General features: G+C 41.4%; 1 protein-coding gene across 6 annotated transcripts in view; it reads right to left on the bottom strand.

The window, feature by feature from the left end:
- The window catches only part of Stim1 (stromal interaction molecule 1), a 190,951-nt gene that overhangs the window by 19,410 nt on the left and 149,709 nt on the right, over window positions 1-21,832 (bottom strand). For all 6 annotated transcript variants that reach the window (XM_075971708.1, XM_075971713.1, XM_075971711.1 and 3 more), the window contains exons 4-6: window positions 16,559-16,670; window positions 13,837-13,952; window positions 5,973-6,150 (exon numbers count right to left, since the gene is read on the bottom strand). In XM_075971708.1, the coding sequence (XP_075827823.1) occupies window positions 5,973-6,150; window positions 13,837-13,952; window positions 16,559-16,670 (406 nt within the window). The remainder of the gene's footprint in view (window positions 1-5,972; window positions 6,151-13,836; window positions 13,953-16,558; window positions 16,671-21,832) is intronic.

Raw genomic sequence — 21,832 nt, 5'->3', positions numbered from 1 at the left:
TGAAGGGGGGCAATATAGAGAGCTAGAGGAGACCAGGCAAGGAGGAAAGAGGTGCCAGCTAGTATGCCATGAATTATGATGATAAGGAAGAAAACAAGAGCCACAGGCTCTCAGCATAAAGTTTCTCTGCTGGCTATGTAGATCTGAGCTAGTCATGGCCAACAGAAACCACAGTCATTAGCCTTAATTCTTAAGTTGGCCATTTTCTGTTGCTAGTAAACAAGAGCACAAAGCCAGGCTCACAAACATGGGATGCCTCCCCTAACGTAACCCACACCGAAATGATAACAACCACTAGTTTGCAAGGCAGGACACATTTGAGTCCCACATCAGTCTGGGACAGACTGAGTATGAAGAAGGGAAATAAATGGCTAGAATTAAAACCTTGTGATCAAAGTCTACAATTATTCTCCCATTTCAAGATGTATGGAAGGTTCAATAAATGTAGAAAGCGCCTAACGATAGATAAAGTGAGGCGATACCTGATGCTTCAGATTCAGGTGAGGTGGTGGAAGGAGAGAAGAATTAGCTGGACCTCTCTTAGACTCTCAAATGTCTGTTCCAAGCAGCATGCACTGTGCTTGTACACAGCCACACAGAGAATGATGTGGGATTCCCCTCTGTATGCGATAAATATGTTTTATTACCCTTGGTTACTAAAGAAGTTGTTTAGGCCAATGGCTTAGTAAAGCCCGGTAGGAAATCTGAACCGAGATATAGAGCTGCCAAAGGAGAAAAATGCTAGCTGTTGGCCAGGTTCTTTAATAACCAATGGTAATAAAACATATTCATAGCACACAGAGAGGAATCCCACATCATTAGACACACACACTGAGATGCATGTCCAAGCAGGGGACTGGACTGAACAGGTCTTAAAAGACTATCTGCTGCTTTTGGTCCTATGGTTTTTCCATAGTTGTAAGATTTTAAGGAAATCTGTAACAATAAAACTTTATCTAGCCAAGTGATGGCAGCACATACTTTTTTTTAATCCTAGCACTCGGGAGACAAATTGATCTCTGTGAGTTTGTGTGTAAATCAACCTGGTTTACAGAGCAAATTCCAGGACAGCCAGGGCTACACGGAGAAACCCTGTCTGGGGTGGGGGGTGAAGTGGGGGAAACATTGCCTATTCCAAAGTTTACCAGCAGTAGACTAATGATTGTCTACAGTGTGATTCTACAATAAAGGGATGAATGCGTGGTGTTGAGTGAGGCAAAAGAATGAGTGATTGACTGTGACTGAAAGGAGTCAAGGAAGGAAATGTCTGGAGTAGATTTGTGCTGGCTAGTTTTATCCCAACTTGACATAGCTAGAGTTATCTGAAAGGAGGGAAACTCAATTGAGAAAATGCTTCCAAAATATCCAGCTGTAAGGCATTTTCTTTATTAGTGATTGATGGTGAAGAGCCCAGTGCACTGTAGGTGCTGGGCTGGTTGTCCTGGATTCTACTAAGAAAGCAGGCTGGGCAAGCCATGATGAGCAAGCTAGTAAGCAGCACCCCTCTACTGGGGCGGGGTGAGGGTTCCTGCCCTGCCTTAGCTCCTGTCCTTTGATGATGAACAGTGACGTAGAAGTATAAGCTAAATGAACCCTTCCCCCCCAAGTTGCTTTTGCTCATCGTGTTTCATCACAGCAATAGTAACCCCAACTAAGACAAGACCCAAGAGAAAGAGTTTACTAATTGCTCTCAAAATTAAAAGAACTGTGCTACTGTCTGGTCTTTTTTAACTTAGCAGGAAGCACCAAGTTATCTGGGAACTAGGATTAAGGATAGTAGAGAAGAGACTTAGCAATTGAGGTCCTTGGTTTAGTCCAAAGGGGGGTGGGGTAGTAAGAAAGGAGAGGGCAGGAAAGGTGAGAGAATGGAAGGGGGAACTAAAAGGGAAAGGAAAGAAGGAAGAGGTCAGCGAGGGAGCTCAGTAAGTAAAGGTGTTGGCTGCTGAACCCAACAACTGAGTTTTTTTTAAATAATTTATTTAATTTTATTTTATGTACATTGATGTGGAGGTGTCACATCCCCTGGAACTTGAGTGACAGACAGTTGTGAGCTGCCATATGGGTGCTGGGAACTGAACACAGGACCTCTGGAAGAGCAGTCAGTGCTCTTAACCACTGAGCCATCTCTCTAGCCCCCCAACAACTGAGTTTTATCCCAAGGACCCACATGGTAGAGTGAGAGAACAGACTCTGGTGAGTTATTCTCTGACTTCCAGACCCACACCATGATATACTGCCCCCCCCACAAACAAATAAATAAGTAAACGTAAGAAAAATATTTTAAAAGAAAAGGGCTGGGCATGGTGGTTCACACCTTTAATTCCAGCATTCTGGAGGTAGAGGTGAGTGGATCTCTGTGAGTTCCAGACCAGCCAGGGCTATATAATGAGACACCGTTAAGAAAGAAATGAAAGAAAGAAAGAAAGAAAGAAAGAAAGAAAGAAAGAAAGAAAGAAAGAAAGATTGATTGATTTAGAATTGAGGTACAGGAAAGTAAAAGAAAAGGTCAGATGTTGTGGTACATGCTTGGAGTCACATAAGAGGTAGAGGCAGGAGGATCAATGCATGTTCAAGACCAACCTGGTCTTTATAGCAAGTTCCAGACTACCCAGGGTTACACAATGAGATTACCATCACTACCACCACTAAAAGTAGTAACAAGAAAGAAAATACAGACTATAGAATAAAAAGTCCCCCCCCCCCACAGGGGGACATTGTCTACTTAGTTAAAATGAAAATATCCATGCATGTTGAAGAACATCTATAAACCCAACACTTAGAAGGTGGAGGCAGAAAAATAAGGAGTTCAAGGTCAGCCTCGGCTATAAGAGACCATATCCACAAAGAAAATAGAAGATTAAAAGACAGATATAGAATTCAATGTTTTAAAAACAGCAGGTCCATACTTGTCTGCGGCTGCAGCCCTGAAAAGAACAAACAGTAACCTACAAGCAGCTCTGCAACAAGAGCACTTTGCTGCCTACTTTGTCTCTGGGAAGGAGCTGACCATCCCTGGGATGGACACCAGATGGCGATACTGCATAACTTAAAAAGAAAAGAAAATCAGAGGTATCATTTCCTTTCCTGGCTGATATCTACCGTCCCGTGACCCCAACTGCAAAAACTGTACCACTAGGGATTCAACCCTTCACCAAAAGGCTCTAAAACAGCCTCTTCTGAAAAGCCAATATTACCACATCTTTCCTCTTTAATACAGAGTGCCATTAAAGTAAAACGATCCACTTATATCTCCATTGTCTAATGGAGATAGAGATCAATAAATATCATTGGGTGCAGAAATGAGAAAATAAACATAAATCAAACAGTGTCCTACTCCAAGGCAACTATCAATTGGCAATATAAGGAAGAAAAGTAGACACCTGTGTGACATTTCACCTGTTTTTTCATACCAAAAGGAAATAAAATTCCTGCCTGCCTCTGAGAACTGTTTGGAAAGCAGTAAACTCCTAATTAGAATGTATATGTAGCGTTATACGTATTCGCACCAAAGCTTCGTGATGGCAGTATTTCTATAGACAGGAGGGACAAGGTGGCATGTGGGCTCTGTATTCTGTCAGAGAAGGGCATGTGTGAATATGCACAAGTCTAGAGGAGGATGTGTGTCTCCTGCTTGGTGCTACAGTGGTCACTGAGCCCAGGAGGCTTTAGAGAGCAGGGAGGGCTCACAGCTTAAGTTTTATCCCCAGACTTGGAATGTCTCTTGCTTCGATTCTTTTGTCTTTGGAATGAAAACAGTACATATTTTTCAAACAAATGAAGTATGGGAATTGTTCAGACAGCAATAGTTAGCCTCTAGTTGGCAAGGATCCAAGGACAAGGGGCCCAGCAGATCAGTTCCAAGTACCCATGGCTCACAATTGGCTGTAACTCCAGTTCCGGGGATCTGATGCCTTCTTCTGGTGTCTCAGTTACCAGGCACACACGATGCACACACAGACATGCAGGCAAAAGATTCATACATATAAAATAAAAACAAACCTTAAAAAAAAAAAGACCTTGGCCAGGCAGTGGTGACGCACGCCTTTAATCCCAGCACGGGGGGGGGGGGGGGGGAGCAGAGGCAGGCGGATCTTTGTGAGTTCGAGACCAGCCTGGTCTACAAGAGGTAGTTCCAGGATAAACTCTAAAGCTACACAGAGAAACCCAGTCTTGAAAAACCAAAATAAAATAAAATAAATATGTGGCTCAGGGCCAGGTGTGGTATATGCCTTTAGACTTAGCACTTGGGAGGCCGAGGCAAGCAGATGTCTGAGTTCCAAGTCATAAAGGCCTATATAGTGAGAGCCAAACCAGACAATGATATATTTTAAAAATAATAATAAGTTAATTAACTAATTAATTAAAGACCCACCCCAAAACAAAAAAGAAACCTGCTCATAAGAAAGCCTTTCCTCATCTATTCAAAGAAGACAGTGTCTGCTACTTAAAAGTAGCTCTTTAAATGTCTCAGGCCAAGGCAGGACCACCATGGATCCCAGGCCAGGCTTGGCTACACAGTGAGATCCTGTCATTAAAAAATAATAATAATAACAACAAAAAACCTAAAGAAGCCAGGTTGGTGGTGCACACTCATAATCCCAACTCTTGGAAACCTGAGGCAGGAGGACTGCTATGAGTTCAAGGGCACCCTAGACCTCGACTACTTAGTAATAGTATGTCTCAAAACAAAACACACTTACATATCATGTGCATGCACGTGTACACACAATCACACACATGCATATGTACACACACACAAATGGGGAGGGGGACACACTTCAGGCTTCTTTCTTTTGGGGGACACAAGGACATTCAACTCCCGATTTGCTGACCTCAGGCACATGTTCAGCCCCATCCTTTGGATTAAGGACAAAGAGTTCTGGAAAGGAATACACACTGTCCCAGAAGTCAGTACTTAAGGTATGTAGAGTATATGAAAAAGAATTATGGGAACATGATGAAGACTACTTTATTTCTTATTTCTTCTTCTTTTTTTTTTTCAAGACAGGGTTTCTCTGTAGTTTTTGGTGCCAGCTCTTGTAGACCAGGCTGGCCTTGAACTCACCGGAGTGCTGGGATTAAAGGCTGCGCCGCCACCACCGCCCAGCTATTTCTTTTTGAGACACAGTTGAGACCTCAAACTTGCTATATAGCGAAAGATGACCTTGAACTTCCAATCCTCCTGCCTCCAAGCCCAGTTAAAAATGTTCTTACAGGTGTCTATGCATACATCCAACATGAGAGCATGTGGAGATTAGAGAATGACCCTGACTTCTGGGAATTAATTCTCTCCTTCCACCCTGTGGCTTTTAGTGTTGAACACACATGCCAAGATTGGCAGCAAGCACCTTAACCTGCTCCACTCCCTTGCCAGGCCCTATGTCCAGTTTTATGTGGTGTCTGGCCCATGCTAAGCATGTGCTCTATCAACTGAGCTACATTCTCAGCCATTTCTGTTTTCTTTTTGAAACAGCCCTGTCTCAGACTTGCTAGAAGTCTATGATAACCTTGTGTTCTTGATCTTCTACCCCCACCTCCAAAATGTTAGGATTATAGACATGACCAGCTTGTTTTATGAGGTTTCTTTGGGAGCCGTGAGAAACTGTTAATGTATCTATTTGCATGAGGAAAGTAGCAAGATGTAGGACAAGAAACAGAATGATCCATAACAAGCCCCCTATCAGGGAATTCTCGACCTCTGGCAGCAATGCAATTCTCCCTTTCAAGCTCAGACAAAAAAAAAAAGTTTGTTTTGTTTTTAAATAAAATAGAATACAAGCTCCTCTCAAGAGGAGCAATGAAATCCAGGGCAACTGAACTGGCTGACAGGAAGGTAGCATCTCAAAACCGCTCTAGAGGATGGGACAGTCTTTACATTCATGTCAACAGGGTGCCAGGAGCTAAATGGTTCATAAAACAGGAGACTTCAAGAGCTGGCAGCACCAGGGCTAGGTAAAGAAGCAAGGCCTTACCGCTCCTGAAGGTCATGCAGACTCTGCTCGGCTCTGTGTAACCCTTCCAGATCCTTCATCATCTTCTTCATGTGCTCCTTAGAGTAACGGTTCTGAATATAGGCAAACCAGCAGCCACCCACGCCGATAACGATAGACACCACCAGCATGAAGTCTTTGAGGTGATTATGTCGAGTCACTGCCAGATAAGGGAGGCCGTGGTGAGTCAGGGCACCCATAACACTACTTACCTGCATCCCTCCTCAGTGATTCCTCTTGTGAAAGGCAGGCATACCTTTCAACTCAGAAAGAATTGATTCTCTTAGGCACATACTCCACATACTATCAAAATAAGGACTACTTATCTCTCCACCAGTGAAGGCCTAGTTTAGATAGGATAACAAGCCTGAGGATAATTTTGAAGACTTACTAACTCATCCTTCCCTAGGATGTAGTGAGGAGAACAGTGCCTCCTCAGTACATCTCAACCATCTTTGGGATGGGATAGGCCTAAGCAACCATGGGGACTCTATGGAATTAAAGACAAATTAACATAGCCTATTTCCATGCAAGAAAGGGGAATTACGAGATCCATGAGAGCAGCCATAGATGTTTAATACAGGCTCTCTGAGAGAAAACTGAAAAGCCTTTACTGCAGTGGTCCCTTTGAGTCACATATGGATATCCTGCCTATCAGATATTACTATTTATAACAGTAGCAAAATCAGTTATGAAGTAGCAATAAAATAATTCTATGTTGGGGTCCCTACAGCATTAGGAGGCTGAAAGCCACTCCTCTAATGGTTACTCTCCAGCCTCTATTAATCCTGTACTTCCAGCCATACTCAAATTTTCATTATTTTGTCCTCAGATACACTATTCAGCACAGGAGTTACTTTTCTTTCTGGAATATACTTGCTCCCTCCACAGTCTTTACTAAGTGCCGTGGATATTCTTTGTCTCCCCTGAATGTTAAGAACTTCTGTTCTCGGTTTGTTGGGATTCCTCAATGCCAATATCACCATATACACACTTCGGTACTAAGGGCTTAAACCTAGGGCCTCAGGAATACGAGGCAAGTACTAGTTATCCCAACAGCACTTTTTACTTTTTTGAGGCAGAATCTCATTAACTTGTTCAGTCTGAAGTAAACTTGTGGTCCTCCTTGTTCAGTTGGAACCTCCATGATCCTGAAAGCCCTATTCCTGCCCCTCTCTCTCCCTCCCTCTCTCTCTTTCTAAACCCCATCCTCTTAGAGAATAGTCAACTAAAAAAAAAGTGCTAAAATGCCCAGTTACAAATTCCTGGCAACTATTGAAACTCCCAAATCTCCATCTAAGTGGTCCAGCTTTTGACCATACTTGGGCACAAACCCAGCTTGTGGTGGACACGTCATCACCCCTCGCCTACAGGCTATATAATCTCCCTGCTTTAGTTTGGGTGAGTGGCTTCTCCAGCCTCAACCTCTGGGACTGGAGAAGTCACCCAGAAGTGGCTTTGCTCAAATAAACCTTTTGTTATACTTTTTCAATTCGGCTTATCTGGCTTACTGCATCGGCAGAGAAACCTATTATCCTGATACAGAAAACCTATTACTCCCAAATAGCTGGGATTACAGATCTGCACCAACAAGCCAAACTCCTTGTACATTCTACTCTTTTAAGTACATGTATGTATTTTTTATATTGATTTAAAGTGGGTAAGGTGGAGGGTGCACATCATGACACACGTGAGGTCTGAGAGCTCAGTCTCGCCTTCTACCATGGAACTTGAATTAGCGGGCTTGGTAGCAAGCACATTTATCTCCTGAGACATGTCCATCAGTCTTACTCTTACATTTTTTAAAGTATGTAGTATGTATGTATGTGTGTGTGTATGTATGTGTGTATGTATGTGTATATGCAGGTGCCCACAGAGGTGAGAGGTACTGAATCCCCTGGAGCCAGAGTTACAGGCAGTTGTGAGGTACCTGACATGTACACTGGGAATCAAACTCAGGTCCTCTTCAAGAGCAGTAAGCATTCTTAACCACTAAACCATCTCTCCAGCTCCCATTCCTCCTTTATGGTTCTTGTTTTATTTTATTTTGTTTTGTTTTTGGCTTTTCAAGACAGGGTTTCTTTGTGTAGCCCTAGCTGTTCTGGAACTTGCTCTGTAGACAAAACTGGCCTCACAGAGATCCCTCCCAAGTGCTGGGATTAAAGGTATGTGCCATCATTGGCTAGCCCCTTAGCAAATATCTAAAAATGTCTTGCTCACATGAGACTATTAGATAAGCATTTTTCCATTTAGTGCTTCTAACCCATACAGACTGTGTCTATCTATTTCACTCAATCTTTACCTTGTCCAGATTGATTTGGAATCATAATCTATTCTTTTCATCAATTTCATGTTCTGGAACTCATCAATGCAGCCCAGACTAGTCTCAAACTTACAGCAATCCTTTTGCCTCAACCTTAAGAGTGCTGGGAATTACAGGTATGACCAGAGGTTCTCTAGAGTATATGTGACCTCTGCTTACCAAGTGCTGAGATTAAAGATATATGCCACCATGCACGGCTATTCTTTATTCTTTTGATATTTTGAAAAAGTACAATATGTCTTTTCTTCCTTTTGCTGCTTAGGTTTTAAGAAAGAAGGAGGCTGGAGAGATGGCTCAGAATTTAAAAGCACTGGTTGCTTTCACAGAGGACTGGGGTTCAGTTCCCAGTACTCACTTTGGAGAACTCACAACCACCAATAACTAACTCCAGTTCTAGGGGAAACACTGCCTTTCTTCCGGCCTCTGTGCAAACCTACGATCATGTGGTGTACATACATGCATTCAGGCCTGCAGCGAGCCCACACATATTTTATAGTAAATGTACAGCTGACAGCTCTATTGGACTATCCATGGGAAGTGTATATGCACACCCCACATGGAATAACCCATTTTTACAGAGTTACAGGGACACCTGTCCTTTGAATAACTCACTGTCAGTTCTGTAAAAACCTTATGAAATCATGGCATTTCTCCCTTCTGTAGTATCCCAGCAATGTATAAGTCAGACTTTTCCTGTAAGGGAAACAGGATACCTACCCCCATACCATGAAGCCATGGTGTGAAAAGGATTCACTCAGTCAAACCTTTGTTCCCATAGCCAAAATTCACATAAAACTAATCTCCCACAACTATCTTTAATGACCAGATTCATCAACAAGGAAGGAGCCCATATGTCTACTCTAACAACAGACTCAGGAAGGTGTAATCTACTGGTCTGCTCTGACTTAACAAGATACTAATATTCCGTATTTACCCTTTACCTTGGTTTCAATTAACATAAGATCATAGCCCAGGAAATTAACTGTTTTTATCTTTAACCTTAGAGATACAGAAAAAAGACTTGAGTTGCTAAATCAGCCTCAGAAAAAATAATTTCCACTTAGTTACTGGCAGGGACCCTGCTGGAATCAAAAGCAAAACCTCCATAGAGACCCCCCTTTTTACTCAGTCAGCAAGACATTAATGCAAATCAAGCCTTCAGATTACCATGGCTACCAATGCATTAAGCGAAAATGCCCAGAGACTGCAACAGTGCTGCTGCATTCTTCTGCAAGTAATCATAAACTTCTAGTTATACTCAAGAAATATAGTTAGTGCACAAAAACTTCCTCTTAGAATTCTGTAATGATTTAAAAGGTCCCATTCTTAGTTGATCCTCCCAAAATCTGCCTGGGACCTTCTCACCCACACCCCCTCTGAGATGTAAGCATCTCCTGACTCTGTGAAATGCATGTTTGATACTATTGTTACCACTTATGGGATTGCTACCTTGTCTGTATGCCCATATAAACGGAAAGCCTTGAAGAGAACATCCCTCCTTCTTTAGTCTTCCCCCAAGGAATAAAGAAACTTGCAGGAAAAAAGTGCCCGAGTCAGTCAGTTTGTTCTTCCCCTCAGATCCCATTCCCAAGCCAGTCTTCACTTACTGTAGAAGTCCTATTCTGAACCCTGGGGGAGTGCTGAGGCTGAGAGCTCCCGATACAGACAGACAGACAGACAGACAGACAGACAGACAGACAGATAAAATAATTTTTCTCTAAGTAGCATCTTGAGGTAAAATTCATATTATACAAATGAACTATTTTAAAATGAACAATTCAGGGGCAAGCAGTACATTCTCAATGCATGTTAACACCAATTCTACCTAGTTCCAAAGCAAATCTAATCCTCCAAAGTAAAACTTACTGCTCATAAATAAATAAGAGAGGGCAGGGTGTGGTGTAATACATCTTTAATCCTAGTACTCAAGAGGAAGAGGCAGATGGATCTCTATGAGTTCACGGCAAGCCTGATAAACAGCAATATCTGGGATCGTCATGGCTACAAGAGGAAATGGAGGAGAGACAAGGTGGTGGCAGCAACAGGAGCAGGAAGAGGAAGTGGAGGAAGACGAGATCTGGGAATGTATGTAGCTTAATGCAAGAACACTTGCCTACCATATGAAAAAAATCTGGGTTTCATTCCCGGTGCCATTGTTTCTCAATTATCATCATTATTGTTTCTCAGCTGGACGGCCTAGACAACAGAATGATTTCAAGGCCAGCCTAGGAAATAGACTGAGACTCTATTTCAAAACAAAATTATGAAATGTGGTGTGGATATAATTTAGTAAGATGCCTATCTACGTGCACAAGGCCCTAGTTTGAACCCCAATGCTGAGAAGGAAAGAAAAAAGCTGCAATCCTCTTAGGAGGCTGAGGTAGGAGACAGCTGTCAAGATTCCAAGACCAGCCTGAGTTAAAGATTTCTTGTGTGGGAGTGGGTGGAGGGGTTGGTGTCCTTGGTTTACATCTGTAATCCCAGCACTGGGAAGACTGAGGAGGGAGGATTATCATGAGTAGGCCAGCCTAGACTTCAGAGTAAGACCCTATGTCAAAAAAAAAAAATCCCCTCTTTTTTTCTTCTCATTCCTTCCTCTTTCCAGTTCCTGTCTACCACCAATATGAATTTGATTCTAGGATGTGTCTATGAATTTACTTATTCTGGGTGTTTTATATAATGAAAACAAAAATGTAACGTTCTGTAACTAATTTCTTTTATTTAGCATAATGGTTTTATTTTGTTTTGTTTTGGTATGGTTTCATTTTGGTTTGGTTTGATTTTTCTAGACAGGGTTTCTCTGTGTAATAGTCCTGGCTGTCCTGGAACTCGCTTTGTAGACAAGGCTGGCCTGACACTCACAGAGAGCCACCTGCCTCTGCCTTCCAAGTGCTGGGATTAGAGGCGTGCACCACCACTACCAGGCCATGTTTTTTTTTAAGGTATTTATATTGTAGTGTGTATCAGCACTTCTTTCTCATGGTTGCAAACAATCACACTGAATGTATAGAAAACAACATGTTTATTCACATTATTTCCTCATTTGGCCTTAGACTTATGCTGTTATGAACATGTGTATACATGTACTTGTTTGAGTACCTGTTTTAATTTTTCTGTTATATACTTATGTATGTAATTGCTGGGTTGTGGTAACTCTTATGTCTAATTTTTAAGGAACCACCAGACTGTTTTTTCATAGTAACTGCATCATTTTACATTATCATCAACAAAGTTGAAGAGTTGCAACTTTTCCTATCTTATTTTCCATTTTTTTAGAAACTATTATTAGGGGCTGGAAAGACGGCTCAGCAGTTAAAAGCACTTGCTATGCAATCAAGAGGGCCAGAGTTTGGATCATAGCACCACATAACAAGCTAGGTATTCCACAAATGCCAGTAACTACAGCTCTGAAAGATCCAAGACCCTCTTCTGGCATCTGCATGTGCACATCAGTTAACACATGTAAACACATACACACAAGATAACTAAATACATAAGCCAGTAAAAAAATTTTAAAGTCTGAAAAGAAACCAAAAAGTCCAAACTTTCTTTTCTTTTACATACAGGTTCTCAATGTGGAGCATGGCTGGCCTGGAACCTGCTAAGTAGACCACACTGGCCTGAAACTCACAGAGATCCGCCTGCCTCTGTCTCCCGAGTGCTGGGATTAAAGCTGTGTGCTACCACACCCAGCTGAAACTAATATTATTGCTATTACAGCTATGCTATTCTAGATGGTATAAAATAATCTTAGCTATGATACTCCTGCTTATCTCAGGAGCAGTTTTCTGACCTCTGACCCCCTTTAGCTTTGATCACCCTCAGCATATAAGCTATACGAAATGGGCCTAGGAGAAAACTGTTCCCGTTCATGTCACAGTGCCAGTCCTCCATGAAGACCCCTCCTGCTGACTCTCATCATCTAGACCTAATCTCATGGAAGCAGGATTCTCGTCCTTATATTAGCTGATCTTTCCATCTAGAGTACTTGTCTGTACTTTCTTCCTTTTGCTTTTATGAAGCAGAGTTGGGGTTTGATAAAGATATTTTAACATATACTTAAGTATAATTGTTAAGAAAGGCTCTCAGAAAAAAAGTAAAACATACCCAAGAACAGAGTTTTGGACTTTTCAAAGAAGAGTTATGGCAAATAAGACATGCCCAAGTGTGAGTAATGGCCCTCATGGGAGATCTGCCTTCAGTTTCTTTCCCACACACCTCAACCCTCACATACACAGGATTTCACTGAACCCGGGTGGACAACTACCCCAAATTCTCCTTGCTCCGCCTCCTGTACAAGACTGGAGATGGACACCACCAAGCCATGATAGAAATTTTGGTCTTTCTTGACTATATTAAAATAAGAAAAGGATGGCAAGGCTAACTACTCTCACCAGTTAGAACTCCAGAGCTGAACTATTTAGTAAGTATGTATTGCTACATCAAAAGCCCTTTTAGTCTTTCCCAACTACCCATGGACACAAAGTTTTCAGCAATCAAGTCCCTTCCCTCTGTATAAACCCAGTGATGGCAGCTAACAGCTAACTGACATTCACTCTCTATGTGTTCCTTAATAGTTTTAGCCTTCCTTCTTTAGGTTGTTTCCTTCATCTACAATGTCTTCTCTTGGAAAATCCATGGAATAAAGCTAGGCTCCCTCTGAAAGACAGAGATCATGTGTCACTTTTTCCCTGGACCTAGTCTGAAGTCCACAGTCAGAGCACTAGTAGAGAACAGTGGTTTCAGTGTGGCTCTGTGCAAGTGGAACCTAGGACCTCATGAGTGCTAGGCAAGCATTCTATCACCTGAGCTACATCCTCAGCCTGGAATGATGATGCTATTGTTATTATTTTGCTGACCTTCCCTGTCACCTGGGTACCCTGTCCTTTTAAGAAACAAGCTCCGCACACTTCCAACCTCCCCACTCTCTTCCACTGAGGCAAACAGATCCCCTGTCTCCTCTCCAGCCTGCTCTCTCTTTTCCTGTCCCTCTTCTGAAGAGGTAACTGCTGTCCCTCTCATCTCTTTCCCCTTTCCTCCTTCCTCCCCTTCTCTTTCCCCTCCATAACCCACTAAATAAACTCTATACCCCAACTCTCTCTCTCTCTCTGCATGGCTTATCTGTCTGTCTCTCACTCACCCTGGTCTCCCACCCACCAGAGGGACCTGCTGAGGCCTCTGGGGACCTGCTGCTGCCCCTCATGGGACTGGTCCACCACCATGTGTTTATAAACAGTAACAGCTATTCCACTAGGAAATACTATGGTTGGTTCATCTAGGTCTTCCTATATAATCCTGCACAACACTAGCAAAAAGTAAATCTTTCCTTAAAATATGTAATGAATGAGTAGATTAAATGTATAAATATGGGAGACTTAAACAAGAATGTTTCATATTTCCACACCAGTGGGATAATGAAGGTGCTTTCCTGTAGGGGCGCCTATGAGACCCAGAATTTCAGCCTAGTCACTCCCAATGGCTTTAGGCTCTATGCACAGCAGTAGACTTCTACACACGACTCACAGAGAGGAGGTCCAAAGAGCACAGTGTCCAGGGCCTTCAGCTGCAGCTTCTGCCTGTGGCTCCGATCTGTCATCTTCAGTACAGTCCCTGTCATGGTGGTGTTGGTTACAGCTAGCCTGTTAAGGGAAAAGAATAGGGATTAGGTTTGAGACATCAAAAAATATTCATGAACACATTCAGCTTTTGGTGATTTGCTCTCCTCTGCACTCTAGAACACAGAGTCTGAACAAGTAAGATGTTTTGTTTGTTTGTGGTCTTTTTTAATGTGAATATTTTATCTACATGCATGTCTGGTACCAGATGCAGGCAGTACCCACAGAGGCCAGAAGAGAGCTCTAGATACCCTGGAACTGGCATTACAGCGACTGGGCCACCAAGTGGGTGCTGGCAATTGAACCTAGGTTCTCTGGAAAAGCAGCAAGTTTTTTTTTTTTTTAACTGAAGAGCCATCTTTCCAGAATGAGTAAGTTGTCTCTAATACGGAGCATAACTAAGAATTTGATCCCTTTCTATCCACAGTCTCCTGAGGACTCTGCCCTAGAAGGACTAACAATCTGTGGCAAATCATAGTTAATTACATATTTTTTTTTTTTTGGTTTTTCGAGACAGGGTTTCTCTGTGGCTTTGGAGCCTGTCCTGGAACTAGCTCTGTAGACCAGGCTGGTCTCGAACTCACAGAGATCCGCCTGCCTCTGCCTCCCGAGTGCTGGGATTAAAGGCGTGCGCCACCAATGCCCGGCTTTAATTACATATTTTTATGCTTCTTTTTATTTCTTATTTCTCCTTCTTTTTCTTCTTGTTGTTGTTTTATGTATGTACGATATGTATGAGTATGGGCATGCATGTGCTACAATGTGCATGTGATGTCTAAGAATAAATTACAGGAGTTGATTCTCTCCTTTCAACATTGTTGTAGGGGGATTTCTCATTTCTCCCATGAGAAATAATCCAGGCTACATAGTCCATGAATTTCCAAAAAATCGTCCTGTCTCCACCTCCCATTTCACTGTGACGTGCTGGGATTACAGATATGCACTACCACACCTTGCTTTTTCCTTCCTTCCTTTCTTTTCTTTCTTTTTCTTTTTCTTTTCTTTTTTTTTTTTTTGGTTGTGGTACTCAAATGCATCCCAGGCTTACACAACAGGCGTCTTACCAGCTGAGCATCTCACCAGTGATTTCTTTTATGTTTCTGCTTTCAGAGATTATCTGGATTATTATATATTAGTCCCTACATTTCATCGCACAAAAATATGCTCTCCTGTCCAGTCCAGATCAAAACAACATGTTCGATGACCCACTGGTTCTTGGGCCTTCTAACCCATTGCTATTATATATAAACCTGCTTATGAACAAAACCGAGTTGGCCCTATTTGAGTAATTGCAATACTGTTTACTCCTAATAAGATTAGTGTAGTGTTTTGACCTTTAACCACACTGATAATAAGACTTTGTCTTATTAAGATAATAAAAAGCCTGAAGAAAAACTGGACTTCATCTTTTTTCTGCTGAAACACAGCAGGTATAGAAGGAAAATAGTTTAAGATTAAAAAAAAAGGGTGGAAACTATGTGCCTGGGCTCCCTGAGGGCACATTTAACACTATACTACTCTGTACCACTGATCATCTTTTCCTCAGCTAGAAGAAAAGCCTCTGACATCATAGTGTGTGGTTTCTACTTCTGTCTGAGCATGAAGGAGTGGCAGCTCCTTCCCCCTCTGAACTTAGAAGGCAATCAAGGGCACCTACAAGAAAGGCAATGGGGCACTATAAACAGCTGGTCAGGAGATCTGGCTTCTGGTCGTAAGCAATCTCACTTGTCTGATTACAAGGGGCTCGGTTCCTCCCCTCAGACCTCAATTTCCTTTTGTGTACATTTTTATTTTACTTATTTTACAAGGTCTCTATGAATCTTTGGCTGCCCTGGAACTCATCATGTTGACCAGAATGGCCTCCAATTCACAAAGATCCATCTGTTTCTGACTCTTGGAGTATTAGGGCTCCACCTGGTCTTCTGTGTAACTTATATAAAACGGGTGTTTTCTGAAAACCTGGGGGTCATTAAACTCCTCTTAAGGTTACTTCTGCAAAATGGATTTCATATTATCACCATACTTCCTACAAGCTAATTCTCAGTGGCACCAATGAGCTATAATGCTATCTCCTTTTAAGTAATGAGAAGGAAAAAGGCATCCGTATTTACTAACACTGCCTAATAGTGTTCTGATGTTTTACATGGAACACTCATTGAACTTTGAGTCCTCACTACAGACTTAGTAACTAAATCAATTCTCTTCCTAAAAAGTTTGTTTGTTTGTGGATGGCGGGGGTGGGGAGGGGGTATGTTATATGGTGCATATGTGCAGATCAGAGAACAGCTTGTAGTCAGTTTTCCCTTTCCATGATGTGGGTCTCAGGGATTGATCCCAAGTCATAAGATTTAGAGGGAAGTACTTTACCCATTGAGCATGCCTGGTATGTACTAAGCACCCAATAAACAGAAGCCATTAGTATGAGTCTCAGGAGTGATAAGAATTATCACACAAGAGAACAAATACAAAGTGGCCTTTCTGCTTTATATAGCAAACACCCAACTGGTATGAGACTAGCAGCTTTCACAGACTGTTGAGGATGAAGCCTTACTGAATTGTCCACAGCAACGTTAAGGCAGACCCCTTCCCAGCCTGTACCCTCAGGAGAAAAATCCAGCCCAGTTCCTAACCTTGGCATGGCATGGCCAGTAAGCTGCAACTTCCGAAAGGTCTCCTCATACTGAGGCAGCTCCACATACGTAATCAGCCACTGTATCACCTCATCCACGGTCCAGTTGTATACTATGGTAAGATAAGAAAAAACATTACTCCAGAAATTTCTTGCTTTAGTTGTCCTTTTTCCTCCTAGTAGCTGTTTGCTTTTGAGTATGAAAGCTGACAGCATTGAAGGAATTTATGATACTCTAAAGCAGTGTGCCTTGACTTATACTTGCTATTGTGGTCACACTGACTTAATACTTACCATGTTTGTGTACTTAACATTCCCTTGTCCATAACACCTACCCATAAGTCTGAAAGGATTAGGCACTATATGATCTACTAATATGAAACTCTAATACAATAAAACTATCATTGTTTGGTTTCAGCCAGAACTGACCAAGACAGAATAAAAAGCAATGTTTCAAGGGGAAAAAAAACATTCTGTATTTTGAATGTGGTGATTATATAAATGCTAACATCTACCAAAATTCATGAAACTTTATATCTAAAATAAATATGTTACGGAGCATAGTGCCTCATGCCTATAATCCCAGTATACAGGAAGCTGAGGCAAGATGATGGTTATGAATTTCAAGCCAGTCTGGGCTAGATAGTAAGTATGAGGCTTGCCTAGACTACACAGATAAACCCTGTCTCCAAAAAAATAATAATAATACCTGTATCTTTTTTATGTCTCGATAAACTTAATTTAAAAGTATTTTTAAACTTGAGCATGCGGGAACACACTTAAAATCCTAGCATTGGGGTAATCTGGGATAATGTTAGCACCAAGGATACTGAGAAAGAAAGATCATGAATTCCAGACCAACCTTAGCTACATAATGAATTTGAGGCTACCTCTATTTCAAAACAAAATTTTATATATATTAGTCCCTACATTTATATATATATATATATATATATATATATATATATTATATATATAACTCATATATCCCAGGTTGACCTTGCACTCAATGTATAGCTGAGGATGACCGTGAACTTCTGATCTACTTCATCTCTCGAATGTTACAATTTCAGGTAAGTACAACCATACCTAGTTTATTTGGTGTTGGGCATCAAACATAGTACCTTGTGTATCCTAAGTAAGTACTCTACCAACTGAGCTACATCCTAGGCCAAAATAATGACTTTTTAAATTATAAATGTTATCAGGACTGAGAACAACCATCCATCCAATTTGACCAAATATTCACAATGACCCACATAATGCCAAGCTTTCTAGAAGTTGTTTTCCAGTCCACAAACTTAATAGCATCAGTGAAGCATGGATTAAAGAAATGGACAAAGGACTGGAGAGATGTTTTAGCAGTTAAGAGCACTTGTTCTTGCAGAAGACCCAGATTCAATTCCCAGCATCCACATGGCAGTTCAAACTGTCCATAGTTCCACTTCTAGGATGTATAAGATACACAGATATACATGTGAAGAAAAGTCACTGAAATAAATCTAAAGAAAAAATTTTAAAAAGAAATGGTTGAAGAATTATAATGAAACATAAGATAAAGGGAATAGTTGCCAAGGTGTTGAGGGTCAGATTTTGGTGAGGAGGCTAGGGTATGACTCAGTAGTAAAATATCTCCTTAGCAGATAAAAGTCCCAGGACTCAATCCCTCAATATAAGAAAATAAAACAAAAGATAGTAGGAGTTTATCTAAAATAATCCATAGGTATAGGAGTGGAAGGCACTTAATAGATAATGAAGTCAGATTCCAAGAAAACTCAAAATTTGATTTGTCTAGAATACAAAACTGTGAAGACAGCTATGATGGCTTATAATCCCAATACACTGGGAGGCTGAGGTAGGAGAATTACTTCAATAAGGCCAGTCAGGGCTACCTGTCATGGCAGATTCCTGTAATCCCAGCAGTAAGGAGGAGGGAGAAAGGAGGGTGAGGAATTGAAGGCCATCCCTGGCTAGACAGTAAGCTCAAAGCCAACAGGGGCTACTTGAGACTCTACCTCAAAACATCAAAATAAACAAAATTTTAAAATAGAGTACATAATTTTTGGGACGTTGTGACAGAAGAAAGTTGAAGCCTTGTCACAAACAGTCCTGGCTGCCATGCTGAGCCATCCACTAGTATTACCTTAGGATGAGCCCATGGCTGGTCAATTAAGTGAGGTCCAGCCTCTTACAAGATAGGGAATAGTAATATTTCCACTTCTTATATTTATTTTGTCCTTGACATAGAGCAAGTTGGATACTTTACAGCTGTTCCCTTACTTAAATCTTCTATGCAGAATTGCACTGTCCAAGAGGCAGCCAGCAGTCACCAATGGCTATTTAAATTAAAATTTCTTAAAATTAGGTTAATAATTCAGTTCTTCAATGGTGCTAGTCATCCCAGAAATGTCCAAAAATTGTACATTTTTTTTTAATTTATTTATTTATTAAAGATTTCTGTCTCTTCCCCCCCCCCACCGCCTTCCATTTCCCTCCCCCTCCCCCAATTAGGTCCCCCCCTCATCAGACTGAAGAGCAATCAGGGTTCCCTGCCCTGTGGGAAGTCCAAGGAACCCCCACCTCCATCCAGGTCTAGTAAGTTGAGCATCCAAACTGCCTAGGCTCCCACAAAGCCAGTACGTGCAGTAGGACCAGAAACCCATTGCCATTGTTCTTGAGTTCTCATACATTTTCTATATTATAGAAAATTCTACTGCACAACACTGGTCAAGATATCTTTCTATAAATAAGTTTAAATTCTATATACATTTTATTTTGAATATGTAAAAGTAAAAACAGGGGTAGGATATGGCTCAGCAGGCAGGTAAAGCATTTGCCACACAAACATGAGGACTTGAGTTTGAGTCCCCCAGAACCCACATAAATGGCAGGTGGGCATGGTGACCCACCTGTAATCCTAGCACCTGGAAGACAGAGACAAGGGAAGCTGGCTAATGAATCAGTGAGCTCTGTGCTTGTTTCTGAAATAAGATATATAGAAACAAAATTCTAAGATTTTCTCTTATTGACTCATAGGGGACAGACTTGCATGTTGAGTCTACTGGTATCCTGAAGTACAATATTAGTAATAATTACATTAATAGAAACCATCACTTATATAGTACTTTTTGATGATAGTGTTTAAGCATTTTTTTATTTTTAGAGACAAGCTTTCTCTGTGTTGCCCTGGCTGTCCTAGAACTTGTTCTGTAGACCAGGTTGGCCTCGAACTCAGAGATCCATCTGCCTCTGCCTCCTAAGTGCTGGGATTAAAAGTGTGCTCCAACACCACCTGGCTGCCACCTGTACTTTATAAAGAGACCCGATCTTTAAAACAAGCAAACAAAAAAACCTCAGATATTCCTTTGGTAGTAGGCATAACCATACCTATCAATCTCACATAAACTACAGAGGCTGGCAATTTGGAATATGTCCCTTCATTCTCCTGCTTCCACTAAAATATGACTACCAGAAAGACATCTTGAATGAAACAAAGTTGAAAGCAAAACTGACTCTATCCCAATGCTGTCAGAACATGTTGGATCTCAGGATAAAAGTGCCGATGCTGAGTGGTTTTGAGAGTAGCTTAGGCAATCAGCAGAGACACAGGAGGTGAGAGGGAAAGATGCTGGGAGAAGAAATGAGGCAGGTATACTGAATGTGCTCCAAGACTGCTCCTAAAAGACAAGATGACAGACTTACACAAAGGGTGTCTAATCACGGCTGGTTAAATGTCTGGTTCCTAGTCGAGAATACATTGGAAGAAAAGAAAAATTAATTTCCAATACATGCATTCAAACGTCAAAGTTTGAAAAGGATAATGGAGTTGATGTTAAGAAAATACTGAGAAAAGTATAATGAATTAGCCATTACCACTAAAATGAAAATATATCCTAACACATTACCAACATATTAATTCACTATAGTCTGGAACATCTGGAAATGAAGGATAGGAAAGCAATACACATGAGGCAGACAGACAAGTGCCAGCCTGTACACTACAGAACAGCACAGTGCCGTGATTGTGCCAAGGAATCTTGGCCTCATCCAACACAAAGAAGCCTTTCTGCTTGGCATTAGAGTGGAAGGAAGGCACACCACTTTTATTGGTAGAAAAGCCTGAGGCCAGCGGTGCTTCAAAGGCCTTTTGTCTACTAAGAAGACGCCTTAACACAAGCCTGGGCATGGATTCTTGGCATGTTCTAATCAGCACTCTCCACAGACATGGAGACTAGCAAGAGTTACTCTAGACCAGTGGTTCTCAGCCTCTGAATCAGTGACATTTGGAAGGGTTTATCTTTGTTGTAGGGACTGTGTTCTGCATTATTGCAGGACATTTGACAATATCTCTGGCATGAACCACTACATGCCATCAGCACACTGCTGGCTGTTACAACAAAAATGTCTTTCTTCAGGTACTGTGAAATTTGTCCCTGGAAAGACAAACTTGCCCCCTGCTCCCAAAGCTGAGAATTACTGTTCTAAATACTGTATTGAGGCAAAGGTTCTCTAAGAGGATCACTGTACCCCAAGAATAGCTTCTGACCAATCACTCCCTATACAGCTAAGCTACAGGGGAAAGAGATAATGGTTTCAGCATCATGCCAAATCTCAAAGCAAAGTTTTGCTTGTTTGTTTTTAGCTCTATGTATTATTCAGTTACCTAGGCAGCAGCCCCATCTAGGCAGGACTTGCCAGCATGGTGTCATCCACCTAAAGTACTGCAATCTGAACAACATAAGCCATAATGAGCTGTATCCTATATGTTATCTGCATCTCAGATAGCAACTCTGAGTTCCAACAGGATCTCACTCAACAGTCTAATTGAGATACTAGGGTATCTCATCCCTAAGACTCAAGTTCCTAAAATTTAAGTCTTGTTCTACTTTTTCATTCGTTTTGTTGTTGTTGTTGTTGTTGTTAGTGTCTTTGTCTTATTTGAGGTGGGATCTCATTTAGGCAATGTAGGTCTTCATACTCGCTATGAAGTAAAGGATGACTCTGAATTCCACTTCTTCATTGAGAGTGATGATAGGATTACAAGCACACACTACCAGGTTCAGACCGTATTCTCAATCCAAAAGAGAAGAAAATAGAAACTCTGGGCCAAGCTAGGAAGAGGGCCACAGCAAGAATAGAGTGCTCACTATCAATAAGAGACTACAGAATTCAGCAAGAAAAGCTCATAAGACATCAGATACAGATGACGGGCATATCCAAATCCCAGGAGGACATCTGAGCAAGAGAATATCATAAAACCACACACTTCATCAAA

This window comes from Microtus pennsylvanicus, chromosome 5, assembly GCF_037038515.1.
Source record: "Microtus pennsylvanicus isolate mMicPen1 chromosome 5, mMicPen1.hap1, whole genome shotgun sequence".
NCBI classification, from domain to species: Eukaryota; Metazoa; Chordata; class Mammalia; order Rodentia; family Cricetidae; genus Microtus; species Microtus pennsylvanicus.
Note: the sequence above shows the minus strand (reverse complement) of the source record. Positions and strands in the feature narration are given on the sequence as shown.